This window comes from Musa acuminata, chromosome BXJ2-7, assembly GCF_036884655.1.
Source record: "Musa acuminata AAA Group cultivar baxijiao chromosome BXJ2-7, Cavendish_Baxijiao_AAA, whole genome shotgun sequence".
NCBI classification, from domain to species: domain Eukaryota; kingdom Viridiplantae; phylum Streptophyta; class Magnoliopsida; order Zingiberales; family Musaceae; genus Musa; species Musa acuminata.
The window spans coordinates 7079501-7099273 of record NC_088344.1 but is presented as its reverse complement, the minus strand read 5'-3'; the positions used below and the strand labels follow the sequence as shown (position 1 = coordinate 7099273).

The 19773-nt window shown below is 34.9% G+C and overlaps 1 protein-coding gene across 3 annotated transcripts; it reads right to left on the bottom strand.

Annotated features, from left to right (window-relative positions):
- Positions 1-4075: 4075 nt before the first annotated feature.
- On the bottom strand, positions 4076-19077 carry LOC135616917 (uncharacterized). Of its 3 annotated transcripts, XR_010488542.1 has the most exons (17): positions 18696-19077; positions 18555-18604; positions 17491-17551; positions 16815-16910; positions 16586-16735; positions 15555-15686; positions 14438-14565; positions 13921-13963; positions 12872-12955; positions 10654-10695; positions 10423-10493; positions 10120-10173; positions 9943-10048; positions 9778-9846; positions 7185-7328; positions 5372-5777; positions 4076-4791 (listed from the first exon to the last, which is right to left on the bottom strand). XR_010488542.1 is itself a non-coding variant. In XM_065116650.1 (16 exons), exons 1-16 carry the CDS (start codon positions 18828-18830, stop codon positions 5640-5642), a joined length of 1503 nt encoding a protein of 500 aa, XP_064972722.1. In that variant the 5' UTR covers positions 18831-19077; the 3' UTR covers positions 4076-5639. The 3 variants fall into 3 exon arrangements, 2 of the variants coding, with proteins under 2 accessions (XP_064972722.1, XP_064972723.1); XM_065116650.1 differs by having other exon boundaries at positions 4076-5777; XM_065116651.1 differs by lacking the exon at positions 9778-9846 and having other exon boundaries at positions 4076-5777; positions 18696-19035.
- Between the last annotated feature and the right edge of the window lie 696 nt (positions 19078-19773).

The following is a 19773-nucleotide window of genomic DNA, read 5'->3' as shown; positions in this document are numbered from 1 at the left end:
ACAATCGGACAATGAGAGTCACCATGATTAACTTTCCCATCAAATATTATGAATAAAGTGGCAGGAAAATGGGTAGAAAGTGAATCATTGTTTCTTTAAATTCATTGTCGATAAAGAAGATGACAACAATAATACGCAATTAAATCACTATTTTTGTCTATGATTTGTGCAAGCAACAATTGAGAAGTCCCAATCGGTGGTAGGATGTCTCTTACTGGTTCAGCAACTTCATGCAACCACAACCCTGTCACTTCACTCGAGGTTCTTTATCTATTTCACTTTCACTTTCTGCAGTATCAGTTAACATAAAGAGCAATGTGGAAGAGTACCAAAGGGTTATTTTAATATAAATTTACAAGTATTATGCATCATTTTCAAATCAACTGTTCCTAAATTTTTTACAGAAGTATACAGACCATTTGGCCTCTACCAGTTTATTCAAATACCAAATTTTTTTTTTTAAATAACAATGTAAACTAAAATTTGGGTCATCTAGACTTTCAAAATTAAGACTTGCAACTCCAATATCATGTTAAATGTTTAACCTCTATCAATTTATCTAATAGCATCAGTTAATAAAGGAAATCTGATTCATTCATTAATATTATCAAACAAAAAAATTGAAGGTAAAATTGCATATGTATATATATATATATATATATATATATATATATATATATATATATATATATATATATATATATATATATGTATATATGTGTATGTATATGTATGTATATATATATGTGTATGTATATGTATGTATGTATATATATATGTGTATGTGTATATATATATATATATGTGTGTGTGTGTGTGTGTGTGTGTATCCATTCAAAATCTGGAACTTGCACATATACAATTGTAGAAGTGTTCCAAATACCCTCTAAGACCTCATTAGGATGCTAGAGATATTAGAAGTACATTGATACTTCATAACTTTTTTAGCTCAAACAAATGAATGTTAATTATAATTCAAAGTGGTTAACATGGGTATTGGGTAGATGTTGACAGTAGTGATATATGTGAAGATCTTAATACTTGAGTGGATATATGTGTTGTATTAAAAATTATGAAGCCAAATATGCTATTTCCAAAATTTGCAAGGATATATGTTTGTAAAAGCTCTACATATAAAATTTACCAAGACCATAAACATCAAAGTTGCAGCTTCATGATGAGATACATGGGGCCAATGATGGTGACAGGGTGTTGCAACACAAGTACACAAGTCTCCCATGGTGCACCTTGAAGGAAGCTTCTTGGATGCCATGCTCCAAGAAGAAACAAGACAGAAGGGTTGGTAGGATTTAACACTGAGCAACAAGTCCAGAGAAAAAAAAATGTGCTACTACTATAAACATGATTAGGTCATTAAAAATCTGCATAAATAAATAGGCTTTACAGGTTGAGCATTCCTTCAGTAGGTAAGCATGTTATGATCACCACCAGAATTATTAGCATCCTTTAAGTTTGAACTACTACTTGACTTTTCTAGTTTGAAGTACAACTTAGCTTTATTCGCATGTGAAGCAAACTAACACCACAAACATATATATGCATATCAAACATATGAAAGCCCTAAAACATGATGTCTCCCCTACTTATAAACCATGTTTGTACATGATTAAACCTCCATATAACACTCAATAAAAAATATATCATGTTAGTTTGCATGACTTAATGTTTTAACTCATAATCTGCAGATTTCATCTTTTAAAAGACAAGATTGAGATCAGATCAAATCTTATTATCAAGAAAATACATGATGGAAACCCTAGTTCAGTTATACGTTGGTTCACTTCTCTAGCTAGATAATATAGATCCAATTGTACACTGTTAATCTAGACACTCGTGTGTAACAACCATGAATAGAACCTCATTCTTCAAGTTAATGTTGTATAGAAATCTTGTGTTTCTTCAGATGATCAGATCATTCTCTTTCTTTATACCAACATCCCAACCAACTATGTGAATGCAAGCACATTGAACATAAGCTGAAGTGATTGATGTTACAAGTCACAGATCAATGTCCTCCACATGTCCTATTCCAATTTAAGTATTCATCTTTAGTTAAAAGTAACTTCATCATGTACATCCAGCAATAAACTGTTTTTGACAAACTGTAACAATTAGCTGGTTTTCATTGACACTAGTTTTCTTGTTAGCTAATATGATGCAGCTGGAGATTTCATCAGATTAGGAACAATGCATTTTTGAAGGATTTGACAGAATTCTGATTTAAAGATCAAAAGGCTCTCACAAGATACTGCCATAATTATCCACATCCAAAGGATGGAGAGGAAAATAAAACACTAATACTGCTATATCTACATTCAAAGAGTCACAGAGATAAATAAATTAAGCAAAGTCAACATTAACTCATAAAATTTTTAAGTGCTATTTAATAAATTTCTGATAGAAACTCCTCTAGACTAATTTCAGGACTCAATCTGATGTTAGATCTAATATCTCTTACCTTTTCTGTAATGCTCTTTGAAATGGCATTTTCTACCTAGGAATGAACTTTTGATCTTCTGGGGAACTTTGTTCTACCAAAAAACTGAAAAGGAAGACCCAGAGATCCGAGTAAGCTTTTTCATTAGTTACCTAACAACTTTTGTTATTAATCTTGGCTTCAAGGTGCTGCACTGCTGCAAATCGCTGGGGTGTTCCAAGACCACCAAAATGAAACGATATAGAAGATTTGATGAACAATATTGTGTCGTCAACGAAGACACAAAAGAAGATGAGGGAAGATGATGAAGACAAATTTACTGCAAAATTTTATGTCAACCAGGTAAACTTCTAAAAGATTTCAAAAAGGTAATCCAGCAAGTAATTACATCTATAAAGAAGCAGATGAAGGGGCAAGTATCTCAACCAGTGAGATAGTGGCAGAAAGAACAGTTTCATGTTCCAAACCAGCATTGAAAGATTCTTAAGACAACTCATGACATTCCATCAAAACCAGCATTGAAAGATTGTAGCAATATTCATAACTTTTGCAAAGAGGTATTCTTATCAAGGCATGCATATTCCAAAAAAATGGTTACGAGAACAACCTTTTGACCGAACCATTGGCTAATCCAAGGAAAAAATTGACTGTAGTTATCGAGACGATACAGAACCACATTTCTTGCCTGTTCAGAATATTCAGGGTTGTCAGGTAGATTGTTGTTATTGATACTTCAGATTTTAAACAAATAAAATCAGTCAGCATAAAAAAAAATTCAATGTGTGCTGCAAATTTGTTGACTTCTACACTGCAACAAAATAGAAACCCTGTCCCTGAAAGACAAGAAAATGAAGAATCAATCTCTACCCATGCCTTATCAACCCTTCTTGGATCACACTTGTACCAAAATGCCAACCTTTTATTCCTGCATAGTTTTACGGGTTACCAATTCTACCAAGTAACCATGCACCGGTAAGTTCCAATCTTTATTGTATTATAAAGCTACAAACATTCTGATGCTCTCAATCATAGTCACAAGATAAACTCAGATCTTGGGAGCTTTTCCAGATTGCTAGAATATTAAGCTCAGTCCAAATTATTTCGGTCAATTAAGGCAAACTAAAACACTACATTTCTAATTTGGTGAACCTAAAGGCTCGATCATCAAAACAAAGCATGAGCTTAGGTGACACAAGCTTTGAATGACTTAGTTTTCTACTATCCCGTCGAACTTGTATGTTTTCGAATTTGTCCTTGAGTTCAAGCTAATAGGATTCTTAAATAAACACAGATTAAACGATCCTCACCCTGCTTCTTCTACAACCCTATTTTAAGGTACTCAATGGTGGCAGATTGTCCAAAATGAACTGTAATATTGGTTGATCTTGATAAAGTAAATTACTGCAATGGTGCATTAATAATATCACAAAACAAATGTTAACAAGTTACTAGCCCTTGCCAAAATAAAGAGAACAATACTGTAGATGGTTTTCGAGATGAGTTCAATATGTATCTAAAACAGAATCTTCTTACGTGGGAACAGAACTCATAAAATTCACATGAATCAGCTTGTATAACCAAACATCATAAGAACCGAAAGCCAATCCAAGGTCTTGGTTGACATGAAAACCATAACCATGTATTGCATAAACTTAAAAGAGTACATATGGCATACACTGTTAGGCAAGTAAGAAAGGAAAAGCAATGACTTTGTTACATATGATCCAGAAATCTATGGGCAAAGGTGTAGCTAGCTAGCAAGCAAGTTGTTAAGGTAAACAAATCTTGAAACAACACACTGTATTGACTGTATTGTATGTATACACACAGAGACACAACAACAACAACAACAACATGACACAGCTGTGAGAAGCAAAGCAGGCCTGGGCTTGTGAGGATCACCGTATTGGTCAATTAGTGGCGACGCTCGCCGCCGTGTCCGATTGCCACATAATCCACGCAGAGCGCGACGAGACGTACAGGAGGGCGCCCGACGCGGCCACCATGGACGCAGACGCGACGCGGCGGCAAAGCCTGGCGTATCCGGGGAAGCCGCGGCGGTGCATGATGGCGCTGGCGGCCGCGGAGGCGGAGAGGACGAGGGCGAGGACGAAGGCGTAGAAGGCCGCCGGCTGGTCCCGGAAGAGGACGGAGGGGACGAGGCCGCCGCCGGATCCGGGGAGTTCCTCGTAGGGGAGGCGGGTGAGGGATATCCCGGCGAGGATGGCGACCCAGAGGAGGAGGGCTTCGAGTGAGATGCTCGCCATGGCCGATTGATCGGAACGAACCCTTTTGCTTGGTCTCGAAGCTTCTCGACGCCGGCGTGGGCAGTACTAAAAAGGCAAGAAAGGGGGATAGGACGAGGCGACGGTTCATGATCAGGTTCTGATCAAAAAATCAAAATCCAACGGTCGACGCTTTGGTCCCTCAAGAAGAAAATAAAAAGAAATGGTCGGCAGATACGGTCACTTTTTTAGATTTGGGATAGGAAGTGTCCAAAAACACACTGATTATTCACAATTTTAAAGACACAAAAACTTAACTTTTTTTTTACTTTTATTGATATTTGATTTTTTTTTTTTTGTTTTAACTTCCACTATCTTGTCTTTTATTACTTCTCTCACACGGATTTTTCTCAAGGGATTACACCACCAACATACAAAGCAAAACAATAAAACATCTACAAGTTTTTGTGTTACATTGATATATGCTAAAATAAATTTAGAAGAATAAAATCTTTGTTAAGACATCCAATTAAGTTAGTATACTGTTATAAGTAATGTGTGAACTTCTTATATGTCATTTAATATAATATTTTTAAATTTTTTAAGAAAAGAACAAATACAAAAATCACCAAGTTTAGAAGAATATAAAATACTATAGAAAAAAAATTAAACACCCTAAGATCAATACCTGAGATCAATCTACAGAAAGGATCACATTCTCTGTAGGCCCACTTTGATAGGTCCCCATGTTGATCATATTAAGACGGGATGGCTGCTTCACATGACCAGGATTTTCCAATGTGTGTAAACTATCAATTTGGAGGCTCGATGAGATAAACATAAGCCTTGAATAAAGGTTGCTTTATTTCAGTACATTGCATCTTGAACCGATACAGTCGGACAAATTTGATTGAAAGAGATTCGGCAGCAAACTGCAGCCAGTGCGAGGTTTAGTTTTAGGCACCGGAGGAGCCATTCTGACTCTTGAAGCGAGCATGATCCAGTGGCCATGGTGCACCTGCCATCACAGCTTCGATTTCCCATGTTTCTCGAGGGCAGTTTGTAAGATTCTTGCAGCCATCAGCTGTGACCACCTGTCAAAATAGAAGCAGAATGTGAGCTTGCATAAACAGGAGATATTGTTGCAGGAATCAACTTATAAACAGATATCAGCAGTTGCAGTCAGCTGTCGATAGTAGGAGATGGGTCGGAAGCGATAAATACCCTCACCATCGATTTCTAAAGCCCAACACTTCATTGAGAAGGTATTGATGTTAGCGAAATGCATCACACCAATGATCAGAATCATAAAATGGATACATCTCATCAAGGAAGGTTTCATCAATCCCCAATATTTCTACAATGGATAGGGTGATAATTGCCAAAATTTTCAAGACGCAGACACCTCCTGGCCGCAGTTTTTTTATGCCATTGATTCCTATACTTGGCTGTCACCATAAAAGACCATGATAAAAGCTGATGATGCATTCTTGCCCCAGCAGACAGCAGCTTGATGCTTGACAAAGATTCACATAGATAACACCACTGGTATAGCCATGCCTGACCGTATAATCCCAAATAACCAGCTGAAGTTTTAAGTTGACATGATGAAATGGCTTTTTCTAGAGTTAAGCAAATAAATGGGCCTCGTGATCCTGAAAGAATAAGATCAATAAACTCCTGAAGGACCCTTCTCATTGACTGGCCCTTGGGGAAGTCAAGAACTTCCTCCATCGCTTATTTGAAGCTTCACGCTAACTATAAGCCTCTCATTTCTTAGGCAAATTTATGTAGTATCTCGTGCTTTTGCATTCCTACTTTGTGTAGTTTTTTAGACAAATTTATCCAGTATCTCATGCTTCTGCATTCCCTTTTCAAAATAAGGTTAAAAAGCATAAGCATGAGCTTTATAGAGTGTGACAAACAGGTTCACGAAAACCAATCCTGGCCCAAATAAATGTGGCGGTACGGGAACTTGGCAAAGCATGTAGAAACTCTACCTTTAGAACCATTACTTCTTAAATGAATTCCTCTATGAAATAATAATTAAAACAGTACAAATTATTTTGAAAAGGCTGTTAAAACATGTATCAGGCTCTGTTGTACCTAAGGTCTCAAACATTCTAGACAGAAGGTAGCTTGCAGTAACAAATATGACTGTGCAAAACATGTTGACACCTACAAGGTAATGTCCCCCTTTAATTATTTCCTCTCCTCGACCCCTTGGCTCCAAACACAAAAGAAAACAAAATTTCAAAACAAAATAGGGATAAGTGAAATCCATGCACCCAATATATGTTTACTTTTGTTCTTCATATAAATTATCACTGCTAGGATTCTAAAATCTAAAGCATATGCTTGCAGACATTTTCATAACCTTTTCAGAAATATTATGAATAACTTATTTTCAAACTCTATAAAAACAACATATCCTGAATAGAAACATTGATATTATTAGCCCATCAACTCCAAATGAACTGAAGGTTCAGTAAATGGCTTACCACATCACTTTCGATTCGAACTCCACCAAATTTTTTGTACTTCTCTATTTCTTTTTTATTTAAGAACTTTGATGTAACTGCATCTTCCATTGCAGGAACTAGCATGGCATCAATGAAGTAGCATCCTGGTTCCACTGTTATCACCTAAAGTATAGATCATGCATTTTAAGAATATATACTAGTGTGTATCTTATGCAATTGTGAATAGAATGGACAAGAACAAATAAATTTATTGATTACATAAAATTATTTACAAGAAAGCATTGGCTACATATCAGTTGACTAATATATCAAATTATACCAGTAGAAATAAACAATTAACAGAGAATTTCTGCGACATATATAAATCTTACAGCAAGATCAATTAAATGAAGAAAGCTAAACAAGAAGTGAGATTCTTACTAGAATAACTAGGGAACCATATCAAGAAGAGATCATTTACATTTTTGGTATACACTGTTTAATTTAAAGCATTGAAAGTTGAGACCTATATGCAGAGTGGTCCAGATCCTTTTTGGTGGGAGAAAAAAAAAGCTAAGTAGCAAAGTAGTTCAAAGTAGAATGGATGCAAGAAGATGAGGGCAACAGCCAAGGGATGTTATATAGATCTATCGAGGACAACTAGTTTCTTAACAGATCTTCTTTAATCTTTCCTTTCCTTGAGCAGCACTTCTAACTTGAGTTCACAAACTCACCTTAGTGCATCATATTCCTTAGATATGTTTATCTTAAATTTTTCTGTGTATTCTTCATTTGTCTAAGGTTTCTGAAAGTTCAATTGAATCCAACATTTTTATTTCTTCTACACGAACTTTTAAGATACATTGCTCCCAACTGCTAAACTTTTAAATATTGTTCACTAAGAATCTTGATCAAAATCAATCATCCTGACACACCAAAGCCAAGTAAAAGAACGTATTTCTGGTCCTGAGACAAAGATTCATCCAGAATAGAAAACATCAGGCCATCGAAAATATCACTTGTGATCTGGAGAAACAGGTGAATCCCCAATCTATTGGGAGACCGGCAAAGAGACAAAAAAAAAAGATTTTCACTAAAAAGAGCTGAAGAAACAAAAAGGAGGTGAAAGGCACTTGTCAGATTGTCACTAGACAGAATCATTAAAAGCTTTTCTTGCCAAAATGGAAATCACCAGAAATTTTCTCATAGGGGTAAAGATGGCCAAAATCCAAAGAGAAAGAAAAAAATTGCTTGTTTTCGAGGACAATCTTTACTTGATTGAAAATTGGAATGGTCGTTCCTCCAGGAGGATTCTCTCCAATAGCATTTCCAAAAAGAAAATTACAATTCTAGTTTTGAAACTACCATAGTGGACTAAATATATGATCAGTGGGGTCAACCATCTAATATATATTATATCTTTAATGAAAACAGGATTAGGATCCTCTCCAATTGTTTTTTCTCAGTTTTGCAATCAATCTTTGAGATCAGATATTTCCACCATTCATTTCTGAGATCGAATCATTGCTTTGAATATCAATAATCAGGCAGCACTTTGTATCTATCTAATGAGTGGAGAGGTTATTAACTTTAGATTAAATAAATGAAATAAAATGAAAAAGGGGCAAACAAGAAAACAATAATAAAGGGTACATGTAGTAGATAAAACTAGTATGCATACACAAAAAATAGATAATAAGCAACTTAGTGGTATTTGACTATTTTCTACATAATATTAGGTAATATATTTTCTAAAACAACGTACTCGAGAAATAGTGTAAGTAAAGAAATATAGAAAGCAAATGATATATATGAAATTATAAAATATAGAAACTATAAGTAAATTATAAATTATAAGTAAAGAAATATAGAAAGCAAATGATATATATGAAATTATTAAATAGTGCATATATGAATCAAATTTCTAAAACATAATTATATCACAAAAATAGTTTCTATAGAAACTATAGGAATTAGAACAATTTATTTGGCTAGTTAGACATGATTTTTGGCTATAACTCATTTTTTGGCTAGTTAGATGATAATTAAAACAGTTAGACTACAATTAAAACAGTTGAAGTTGAAGCTTCAGCTTCAAATTTTGCTAAAACATTTTCTTACTCTCAAATAACCTGAATCTTTGACCTCAACATTTTCTTCCATAGTTGTAACGTAGGTAACAGATTACCTACTTTCATTAAATAAACAACAAAACCATAGCAAACATCACTATATATTTTTAACCAACATGCCACTCTTGTAATTGAAGATAAAAAAGTAAACATTAGATAATTTAATTTAAAACTGATGGTTAATCATAAGATAAAAGTTCAAACAACACCCACTTAAAGCTTCATAGCGTGGAAACATCTACATTTCAAAAGACTAATGTTAGTGAATTCAATCAACGAAATGATATAAATTGTGATGCTTTTCAATGACATAATTTATAACATAAGATGCTTAAGAATTCCTTTCACATTCCTAGTGAACAACTTACATCATTCTGCATGACAACCAACTGTATAAATTAATAAGTCATGTTTTATTTGCTATCATTAAAGGCCAAGTGGCCATAACATTACATAATTTCATAGTAAATGTAGATTTCGGTAGGAAGATAATTACAAACCATGCTTTCTTTCAGTTCTCTTATTGTTCGTAAGGCCTTCAACCCAGGTTCTTTCGGTCTCTCCAATCCCTATATTGAGGTTTAATATGTTTCTCACCAAAATAAAATAAAGAAATGTTTGCCATTTGATTTCAAATAAGTGACCTATGAAAGTCAAAAGCAAACCTGTGCATAGCCCCCTGGATCATGAGTGTCAATCCCAAGGAAGTGTCCAAGTCCATGAGGCATAAAAACAGCGCCAAGTCTTCTTTCCATCATCTTGTCAATATCACTGAAAAAGATAAAAAAATAATAAGTTGAAACAGCATAATAATCATAAGTTCATTAAGCAGTTCCACATACCCAATAACTATTCCTTCGTTCTTTAGTGACTCGAGAATGGTTTTCTCAGCCAGTCTGCAACAATTTATAATATAGTATTAGTAGGAATGATGTCAAATTCTTCATAAAATAAACAGAGATCACTACCACCACCATCATCTTCTATATCTATAATCACAAAAGATGAACCATCACTGATTCACTGGTCACCAGATTACCATTGCTTCAACTTTTCCAGTATACGGCGTTGAAGGGAATGTAAATTGTTGTTCATTCAAAGGAACAAAAACTAAAAAGATTAATAAATTGAAAACAAATATATACTCGTGCATGTCTATCCAACAAACTCCAGGTCGCATTGACTGTAGAACAGCATTGTGCGCAGCAAGGACAGCCTGCATGAACAGAAAAGCAGAGTCAAATATGCCCAGAAACATTTTAGTGGTGACAAGATAAATTTGAAAACCATTAAAATTAGTTTATGGACACTAACTGATACAGAAGACTAAGTTAAAAAACCTAAGCGCTATAGAATACCAACAAGAACCTACTTACATTGTAAATCACAATCTGATCCTTTGTGAATTTGCCATTGACCTGAACAAATATTAATAAATTTAGAATAGAAGGTATTTGACATAAAGATTTCAGATAACCAAACTTTCACTATTGTGAAAAAATGCCAAGTAAATGGACTGCTCCAAGAAGAATGAGTCTATGCTGCATTGATGAGCTGCACAGGGCTCCAAGATACTACATGTTCCCCCCAAATGTGTTTTCTCTGTGTGAGTGGCTGAGTGCCATACTCATAATGACATGTTTTAAAGTTGCACCCACTCAATTTTCACCCATAACAATTAATGATATCTTTTCTAACATTTACTGAAATAAGGTACCAACATTGTTGAAACATAATAATCAAACAAGCAATCTTTGCTGCATTTGGACTCCTATAAATCTTAATGTCTAATGTTATAAAGGTATAGAAGAACTTGACCATTTGCTTCCTCTAGGTATTGAGATTTCTTTTGTTCAGAAGTCAAAAGTCTTCTTCTCTAGTATAAAGTCATAGTTAAGTAGAAGAATTAAAAGAACTGTAATTTCTTTCATTGGGATTCATCTGAATCAGGCTGAACAATGATGACAAGCTGCTTCTGAATAAACACATATAGGCACATCAGTTGAAATCTATGAACTAGATATAACTATACTTGGAGCTAGTGATTAAGTAGATTTTTCATGTCACCCATTAAAAACTTATGTTGTCTCATACATGCAATCAAATTTTGCCTGAACCATTATGTACCAGGTAACATTTATCAGTTCCAGCTTGAATCGACAAGCAGACCAAGGATTTTTACCTGATCAGATAAGCATGTAACCGCTCAGTAAACTGGAAACTCGGGCAGTAAGCCCACCCCCGGTTCTCTCTCTCACTTAATTGGTCTCTCCAGAATTTTTTTCCTGTTAACATCTCCACCATTGACAACTGTCACTTTCTTTAATGTTGCCTCTCTCTCTCTCTCTCTCTCTCTCTCTCTCTCTCTCTCTCTTGCTAGGTCACTCTCTCTTAATTCACGTTACATCAGCCACCGCTTGACACTGCTACACACCCACCACCATTGTCGCTCACCCAACCATTATGTCTCCCCTTCTTCACCACCTCCTATTCTGCTCCTTACATTTTTACTTCTTTTCTTCCTCTTCCTCCTCTTCTCCTTCTCCAGCTCCTCCAGTTCCTCCTCCTCATCCCCACCTCCCATGCTCCCCTTCTCCATGTTGATTGGCATACTGGTGTACTATGTGTCGGCATGTACCAGGTCCATACAGGTCTCACTACGAACCAATATAGGATCTGATATCAATAATTAAAACCATGGTTTCATCATATATTCATAATTTTACAAGACAATATATTTTCACAACACAGACTGGGTTAGCCATGGTCACAAACAATTTTCTGATGCCTCAAAAATGCATGCTACTAGCTACACCACCCTCCTTAGCAATTATCTTGTTTTCACGAATGCTAAACAGTTGTACAGCACTAAGATTGAAACCTCATACTAGACCAATACATCCACCCCCTTTCTTTTCTTTTTTGCTCTGAACACATACCTTCCTGACCATTGGAAGAGAAAGGTAAAGATTTGAGGTTCTTGAGTACAACAATTTTTGTATGATAGTCTTGGTGGATGCTTATTTTTGAAGTCTTGTCTTTAGGGTACATCGCATAATATTTTTAATAGAATATTTTACTAAAATGAGCTTTTACGTTCATAGTAAAATTTAACAAAGCCTGCTGAACACACAGCCTTGACAAGGCTTGCTTTTGCAGGATCTTTGGGATTCAGATATATGCAGCCTTTCCCATGCATATGATGAATCTGTTTTGTATCTTTAACAGGCCCAATGTCCCTAATTTATCCACAAATTAGTTGTTCAGATACTTATCAATAAACTGTAAGTATTCCATTATAGTGGCTAAAAATAACAGTGTGCAGAAGCCATGAAGGTCGTGCATAAACCATGACCAAATCACAAAAAAAAGCCTAGAAGATTGAAAGTTAGTTATTGTGGAAATATCTCCAAAATATGCACATAAACTACAAATACAGCATGACATATATTGCCTCAAAAAATGTAGCACAACATATTGACCAGTAAGAGACATGTTAGAACTTAGAAATTGAATTAGCTCACAGCTTAACAGCAGCAGCAGAAACAGAGTTCTTTTGACAACTAGAAACAGTTACAAGAGCAAGAATCTCACAGGGAATGAACAGGTTATATCAGAACCATAAAAGTGATACTCAGCTCCCATGTCGAACAAGGCCATGTCTCCCTCTTCTAGAATCTAGAGAAACATGATAGAAGCATGTCACTGAATCTCATTTTGATTTTAACAATGGTCACAAAAAATAGCATCCATGTATGACTATATTTTGACAAAAATATTGAGATAAAATTTCCAACTTTCCATCACAGAAACAGTAACGTAGCAGAGAGACAACATTGAAGCCTAAATGAGATGTGCCATACAACTAATTTTTGCAAGAACAGCATCTTGTTGGAAATAACAATAGGAATGAAAACATGCCAATAAAGTAAACATAGAACACAAGAAATTTATTTTCCACCATGAATCACCGTGATAACAAAGCACATGCAGGCAAGATGCACTAAAAAATGCTTTGCTCATGCACCTTGCCTGAAAATGTGTGTACTACTAGGAACAAACACGTGGGACAAAACAATGATTTTTAGAACCATTGAACATGAACATGATCTAGAAAGCTTAAAAATATAAAATCAATAACACATATACTAACCAGATGTTACATTTATAAGGCTACACAGCATAGGTTATAAATCTGTATCGATTTTACTAATGATTTACAAGCATCAAAATCTGCAAAAAATTTTAGTATTCATGAATATAGAATCATTTGATCAATATCAATAGTTCAGTTTCCAGTTGGAAATGGCTTAAAAAATATATTCTTGCACCAATGCTTGTTGCAGCATTCATTTCATGTTGATTTGATATGAATGCAAAGGTTGTAAAAAATGTGCAATCTTTAATTTCCAGGCTTTTATTAGTATTATAGTACATGTTCAATGCTGCCGATAAAAAATTTGGAGCCCCAAGTTTGATATTCAGTTGAACGATTGGTGACTCAATACTTCATGAAAAATACTGCTTCCAACCATATATAGGTAAGGATAAAGAACAAGACACAAACTACATGTGAAATATAAACAAGGATAGCAATATGGCTTTACGAAAAAATCATAAGCTTGAGGAAAGAACATGCGTACCCTATCGTTTGGTGCAGCTGCATGGCCATAGTGGAGAACAGCACTGAAAACAAGACCCATAAAGACATACATTATAAACTAGGAGCTACAATTATGAAATTGCATTTTCTTAATGCCTAGAAGAAAAATATATAGATCAAATAGTAGATAGTGAAATTTTAAATACTATGCTTTTATCCATCCATTAGGTAATGCCTTTGGTAAGCCATCATTCATCCTGTTTAAAAATTCCCATTTGTATGTGCTGATTATTTGTAAAATATATTGAGTTCCTCCATATATCCTAGCATACAAAAAGCTCGACAAAATTTCCAAAAGCACTCCAACAGTAACAGTCCAACTTAAACCCAGATCAACCCATTGTTGTGGAAAGAAAGCCAATTCTTGAGTCTTTACAAAACAAGTCAGTACGGGTCGCCATGATTTAAAAAAAAAAAAGATCAACAGATTTGAAAAAGAATGTATTCAGTTGTACTACCATTTGAAGAGTTGACTGCACGACATAGATAATACACACCTGTTTTCACCAGTAGCACATATACATGTATAAGAGCAATGCCTGCAGCCACCATACATATAAATATGATGCAGGAAGATGCTTTCCAACTGATATTCTTTCATTCCAGATCTGATTCGTCTCATGACCTGACAAAATACATCATAAAAGCACATGCAAAGATCAGAAATGTAACATTGTAAAAAGCTGAAAAGGACAAGAAAAGGGAACTTAGTTGTCACAAATTCAAAATAGAGGATAAGAGAATTCATCATGTGCTATTTTTGCTGCCAAGTTTCAAGAATAACATCACCAAAATCTAACAAAAGCTTATTCTATTCTTAAGCTCTGAAACTAAGTGAAGGAATCTGGACAATCTTGTTGACCTCATCAATCACTAGTTTTGATGTGCCTAGTTAGTCCTTTTTTTTTCTTTTTCTGTGAAAAGTCTAATATTGTCAAAGATACAAAAATATAAGCCACCAGACAGCCCATTATTCATACAGCTGAATATTGTCATATTGCAAACATATAAAGGATAACATTTCCATTCACAAGCAGAGGCATAATCTAATTTCTTCTCCTACCTGGAACATAAGAGACATTTTTTTTTATAGATCTTCTACAAGTCATATCTATCGGCTGGTGATATATTTGATCGATATAATGGAAGTTGTCTTTAACTATACATTTTGATTCTGCAATATCTAAAATGTAAAGCCTACTACCTGAAAGTCGAATTAAAGGCAGCTGGCATTAGTTTATTTTTCTAGACATTTGTTTTTCCTCCCACATTGACAGCAAATTCACAGGGTGATAGCTAACAAGGAAGAAAGACTTGTTGACCTCCCTATACCTATATACTAGATCTGGTTTATCAGAGGAATAGTGCAAACTGACAATATTCACCAATATAAAACAAAGGCAGACAAAAGAACAACAGCAAAAAATGTAAAGCCCCCTTTTTTAGATATAAAAAACTAATTTCATATTGCAGAATCACACAGGACACCTATATGTATGTATAGATGCATGTCTGAAACAACAACCACAAAAGGCAGTATACATACTTAATATGAGGCATAAAAGGATGGGAAAACTAGATAATGAAAACAACTAAGAGTAGAAAATGCATTACCTCAATATGTGCTTCTGAGCTTACATCATTAGCATACTGAATAAGGTCAAGTTCCATCTTAGATTTAATAACTCGACATTCAGTCAAAATAGGATGCAGTGTGCTCAGATCAGTGTCAAATTTGTTCATGTCCTACAAAAGACAGAAAAAATAATAAAGAAATCCAGAAAATACTTCTAAAATGGAGCTAGTTTACATGTTATTAGAATTCTTGAGATAACAAAAAAAGCAGAAATTTCATTCAGGAAGCGAAAGAGGATGACAAAACAACAACTACAGCAAAGTGAGCAATTAGTCAACTATTTCTATAAAAGTAATCATTATAGGTGTTTTTCATATTACAGAATTTTAAGAACACAAAATGCAAATGATCATTTTAAAAAATTAGTTAAATTCTCTTCAAGACTATTTTGATATAACTCTAAAGAAAATGATAATCTAATAGCAGCAATCCCAAAGCAACAAATAGTCTTGTCTCATTATCAAAGGAGGCAGCCTCACCCCTCCCCCCTCTCCAACAAAAAATAAAATAAAACAAAACTATCTCAACAATTTCATATAAACAATTTCCTCCATTATATTACAAAAAAATAAAGTATATTTCAATAATATTAGATATATTATAACAAATTATTCGCATAAGGGCAGGACAGAAAAAAAAAAAAGGCATTATCAGGTTTTCTAGGGGTTGAGGATGATAGTGTATGATTTCTCAACCCAGGTTAGGGGATGGGGCAGGAACAGAACGGGTTTTTTGAGTGGCAAGGCAGGAACAATTTTGACCCTGCCCCAGTGTCACTGTTGTTCCATAGATTAAGAGATAGGTCAAGAGACATATGCCAGGAAAAGTCGATGGAACATTATTTCAGAATATCAAACTTCTTTCCTTACAAGCATCTAAAAGTTCAAAAGATCAATAAACTTGAGCAAATATATCATGTGGCTGTAAGGTAAACATGTAACAAAAATTGGCTACTTAGTCCTTGAAAAAGAAAGAGAGATGGCATATACAACTACAAAATTTCATGCACCTCAATTGCAGCAGGCTTGGAGAAGTTATTGCTGTCTGTATTTAGTCCATACAAGAGAAAAAGCAAGGGCTTTCCTGGCTCATTGGAGTGATCATGCAGCACCAGTACCAACTCATCCACATAAAAGACCAAGTCAACCATGTATCTTTCCTGTAGATAAAAAGAGAGAACTTTAGCTTTCATTCCTATCACAATGTTCTCATTAATCAGCTAATTAAAACATAACCACCTTGAAGAACGATAGTGGTTTTATCTCACCCAGCCAAACAGCATAATCAGCAGGCAATCTTGGCACAAACAAAAACGACTTTCCAGATGCAACATCCTTCAGAGACAACAGTACTTATATCAGAATCAAGATGATTTTAATAAAACATGACACGGGAAGAAGCAATCAGCGTTACAGCAACATGCAATCTGAAGGCACAAGGCACATTTGAAAATAATTTACTGCACATAATAAACATTAACCATGCAGCTATGAAAATGGCACAATTCACAAGTTGTACTGCATATGATACACAAATGGGGCACCAGAATCACCCCATGCTTTAACAAACTAAATATTTATGTCTATTTGTGGTTGTTATCAGCCAAAAATGACAGCCTTAAAAAATGGTTAAAAGAAACTAACTATATTTTCATTCTGAAAATCATCTCACATTGCAGAAGCATATGGACTTGGTCCAAAATCCAGCATGCTAATTAAAGTAAACTATCAATTTCACTATAATATAGAGATTAAGCTACATAAAGAAGCATTGAAGCAATAAATCTCCATTATCTGTATAAGATAAAAATTCTTTTTTGCTTTAAATAATTAAGCAACCATAACAAGTAGAAATGCAAGGGACGTAGCGGGTTGTAAAACATAGTGACAAAGAAGTACAATGAGTAAAACTTACAATGGCACCAAAAAAACCTGGCTCTCTTACTCCAAACAAGTAAGCAAAATAACTCTCTTGCCTACATCAGATATTAAAAACCAATAATTAGTTCACAATTTTTTCTTTAAGCACAATGAATGAAAAAATCAAAATAAAATATCTAGGATGAAGATGTCACAAAGAACAAATTCAACCAAGAAAAAACTAGTGCTAAATGTTTAAACGACAGCACTTCTGATAATACCACCTAAATATTTCATAGTTCTTAAATTTTTAATTTTCATGGGTGCAATAGTTTTTTTTTTTTTTTAGTAATATGCATGTTATCAAAACTCTCAAAAAGATCAAGTGTATAGACATAGCAAGGAATGATTGTCCAAATGTGTTGATAAGAAGCAAAAGATATATGTTTAAACTATCACTAAAATAATAAATCCCTAATGTCTTTTTCTACGATGGAATAAGATAAAAAACCTACAACTTCTCATGGTTTAGAGCAGCATTTGAGGTAACCAAGAAGTTAGGCCAAAAGTCTAACTACTCAAAGTAGTTTCAGTCAGTAGTTGCTATCCTTTTCTGCAGAAGTTTGTCTGTTTTTGAAAAATAGAAGTTTTCTTGATGCATCATTGACAAATACAGTTGATCCATTGTTATAACTTCAGGATAAGTACACAACCTGACATCTTAGATCAAGTGATCACTGGTATTGCAGCAACAAACGAGCATAGTCTTCTAAGGAGGAGACAGCAAAAAAGGGATGGGGATTTATTTGACCGGAAACGCTACATGTCACAACACATAATTGTGGCCCGCTAAATGTTCTAGCCTAACTCAACTTACCACTTGTAGTCATCTAAATTGAAATTTTATTGACAACCGATATTGTACAACCAATAAATGCATAAACAACCCCAACCAAGATACAATCTTTAATACATAGACCGGGGGAAAAGAATGTTAGAAACGTCATCACAAACTACAGGAATCGCAGCCATCGACACGAATAGATCAATCAACCAGAAACCGTTAAAGAAAACCACCATCGATCCACAAATACCAGACGGAGCGAAAGAAGGCAAAACCTAAAGAGCTCCGCATGGTCCGTGCAGTATCTGGTCTGCTCCTCTCCTCCCTGAACCAAAAATAAAGATCACAGAACAGCAATCTACGGATTCAAAATCAGCATATCACGGTCGACCGGTCGGAGGACACGAATCGCCTACCTGGAGCAGGACGAATCCACGAGTGGGGCGAGAGGAGGCGGTGAGGTGATCGCGGAGGGCTCGGACGAGCTTGTCGCGGTTGTGGGCGTGGAGTTCCATGGGGACCTCCGGAGGGGAGAGGGTGGAGGCGGCCATCGGGAACGGCTTCGCTTCTCCGGATTTGTCCGACAGCTACGATGTAAAGAGAATAAAAAATGATGCCATCACCTTTAAGATGCAAATTTCTTGGGAATTGCAACGATAGAAGGTCGGAGAAAGAAGCAGCTGCTGCTCTGACCACCCTTCGAGAATCAATTTTAGGTTGTCGCAAATCTTTGCTCGCAGAGAATGAAGGAGCGTTTGGGCCCTTCTTTATTTTGAATATACCAGCATATATCCCCGTAACTGTTGTGGATAAACGTTCATAAACAAAATTAAATAGGATTAACGTGATTTGATTTTGTAGCATTTTTGGCCCTTGTAAAGTTCGATTATAGTGTATTGAAACTTTATTACAATTATTTGGTTTATCAATTAAAAATGTTATAAATTTATTTCTAAGGATTAATGAGAATAAACAGTAATTTTTTTATTATCATTTACAATATATTTAAGGCTATGTTCTATAATTATTATAAATGAAAACAAATATTATGATATACTCTAAAATATATGATCCTAAATTTAAGGTTGGTATAGAGATTTTGATGTGTAGATGGTTGTCAAACGCTTCATCTCCACGTGGGGAATTCATATTCTTCATCTATTCACATCGTCATTATGAAGCTGACGTGTCACCCTTCATGTTTTTATCTTTTAATTTTATTATGTAAAATTTAAAAATATTTTTAACAAGTTAATTTTTAATTAATCACCTAGCGATATAAAACGTCGATTGTCTGAATACCTTGGTGCCCCCCAAATGGCATCCAGATGGATGGGATATTAGGTAGGTGTCTAAGAGATAATGTAATATTTTTAGTGCATCCATAATCTTTTTTACGAAAGTTCTAAGTGATTATTAGGCCTACATCAATCTTCATAACCCTTTGTGTGCACTTGTTTAACTTATTTTCAGATATAGTACTTATGATCAAAT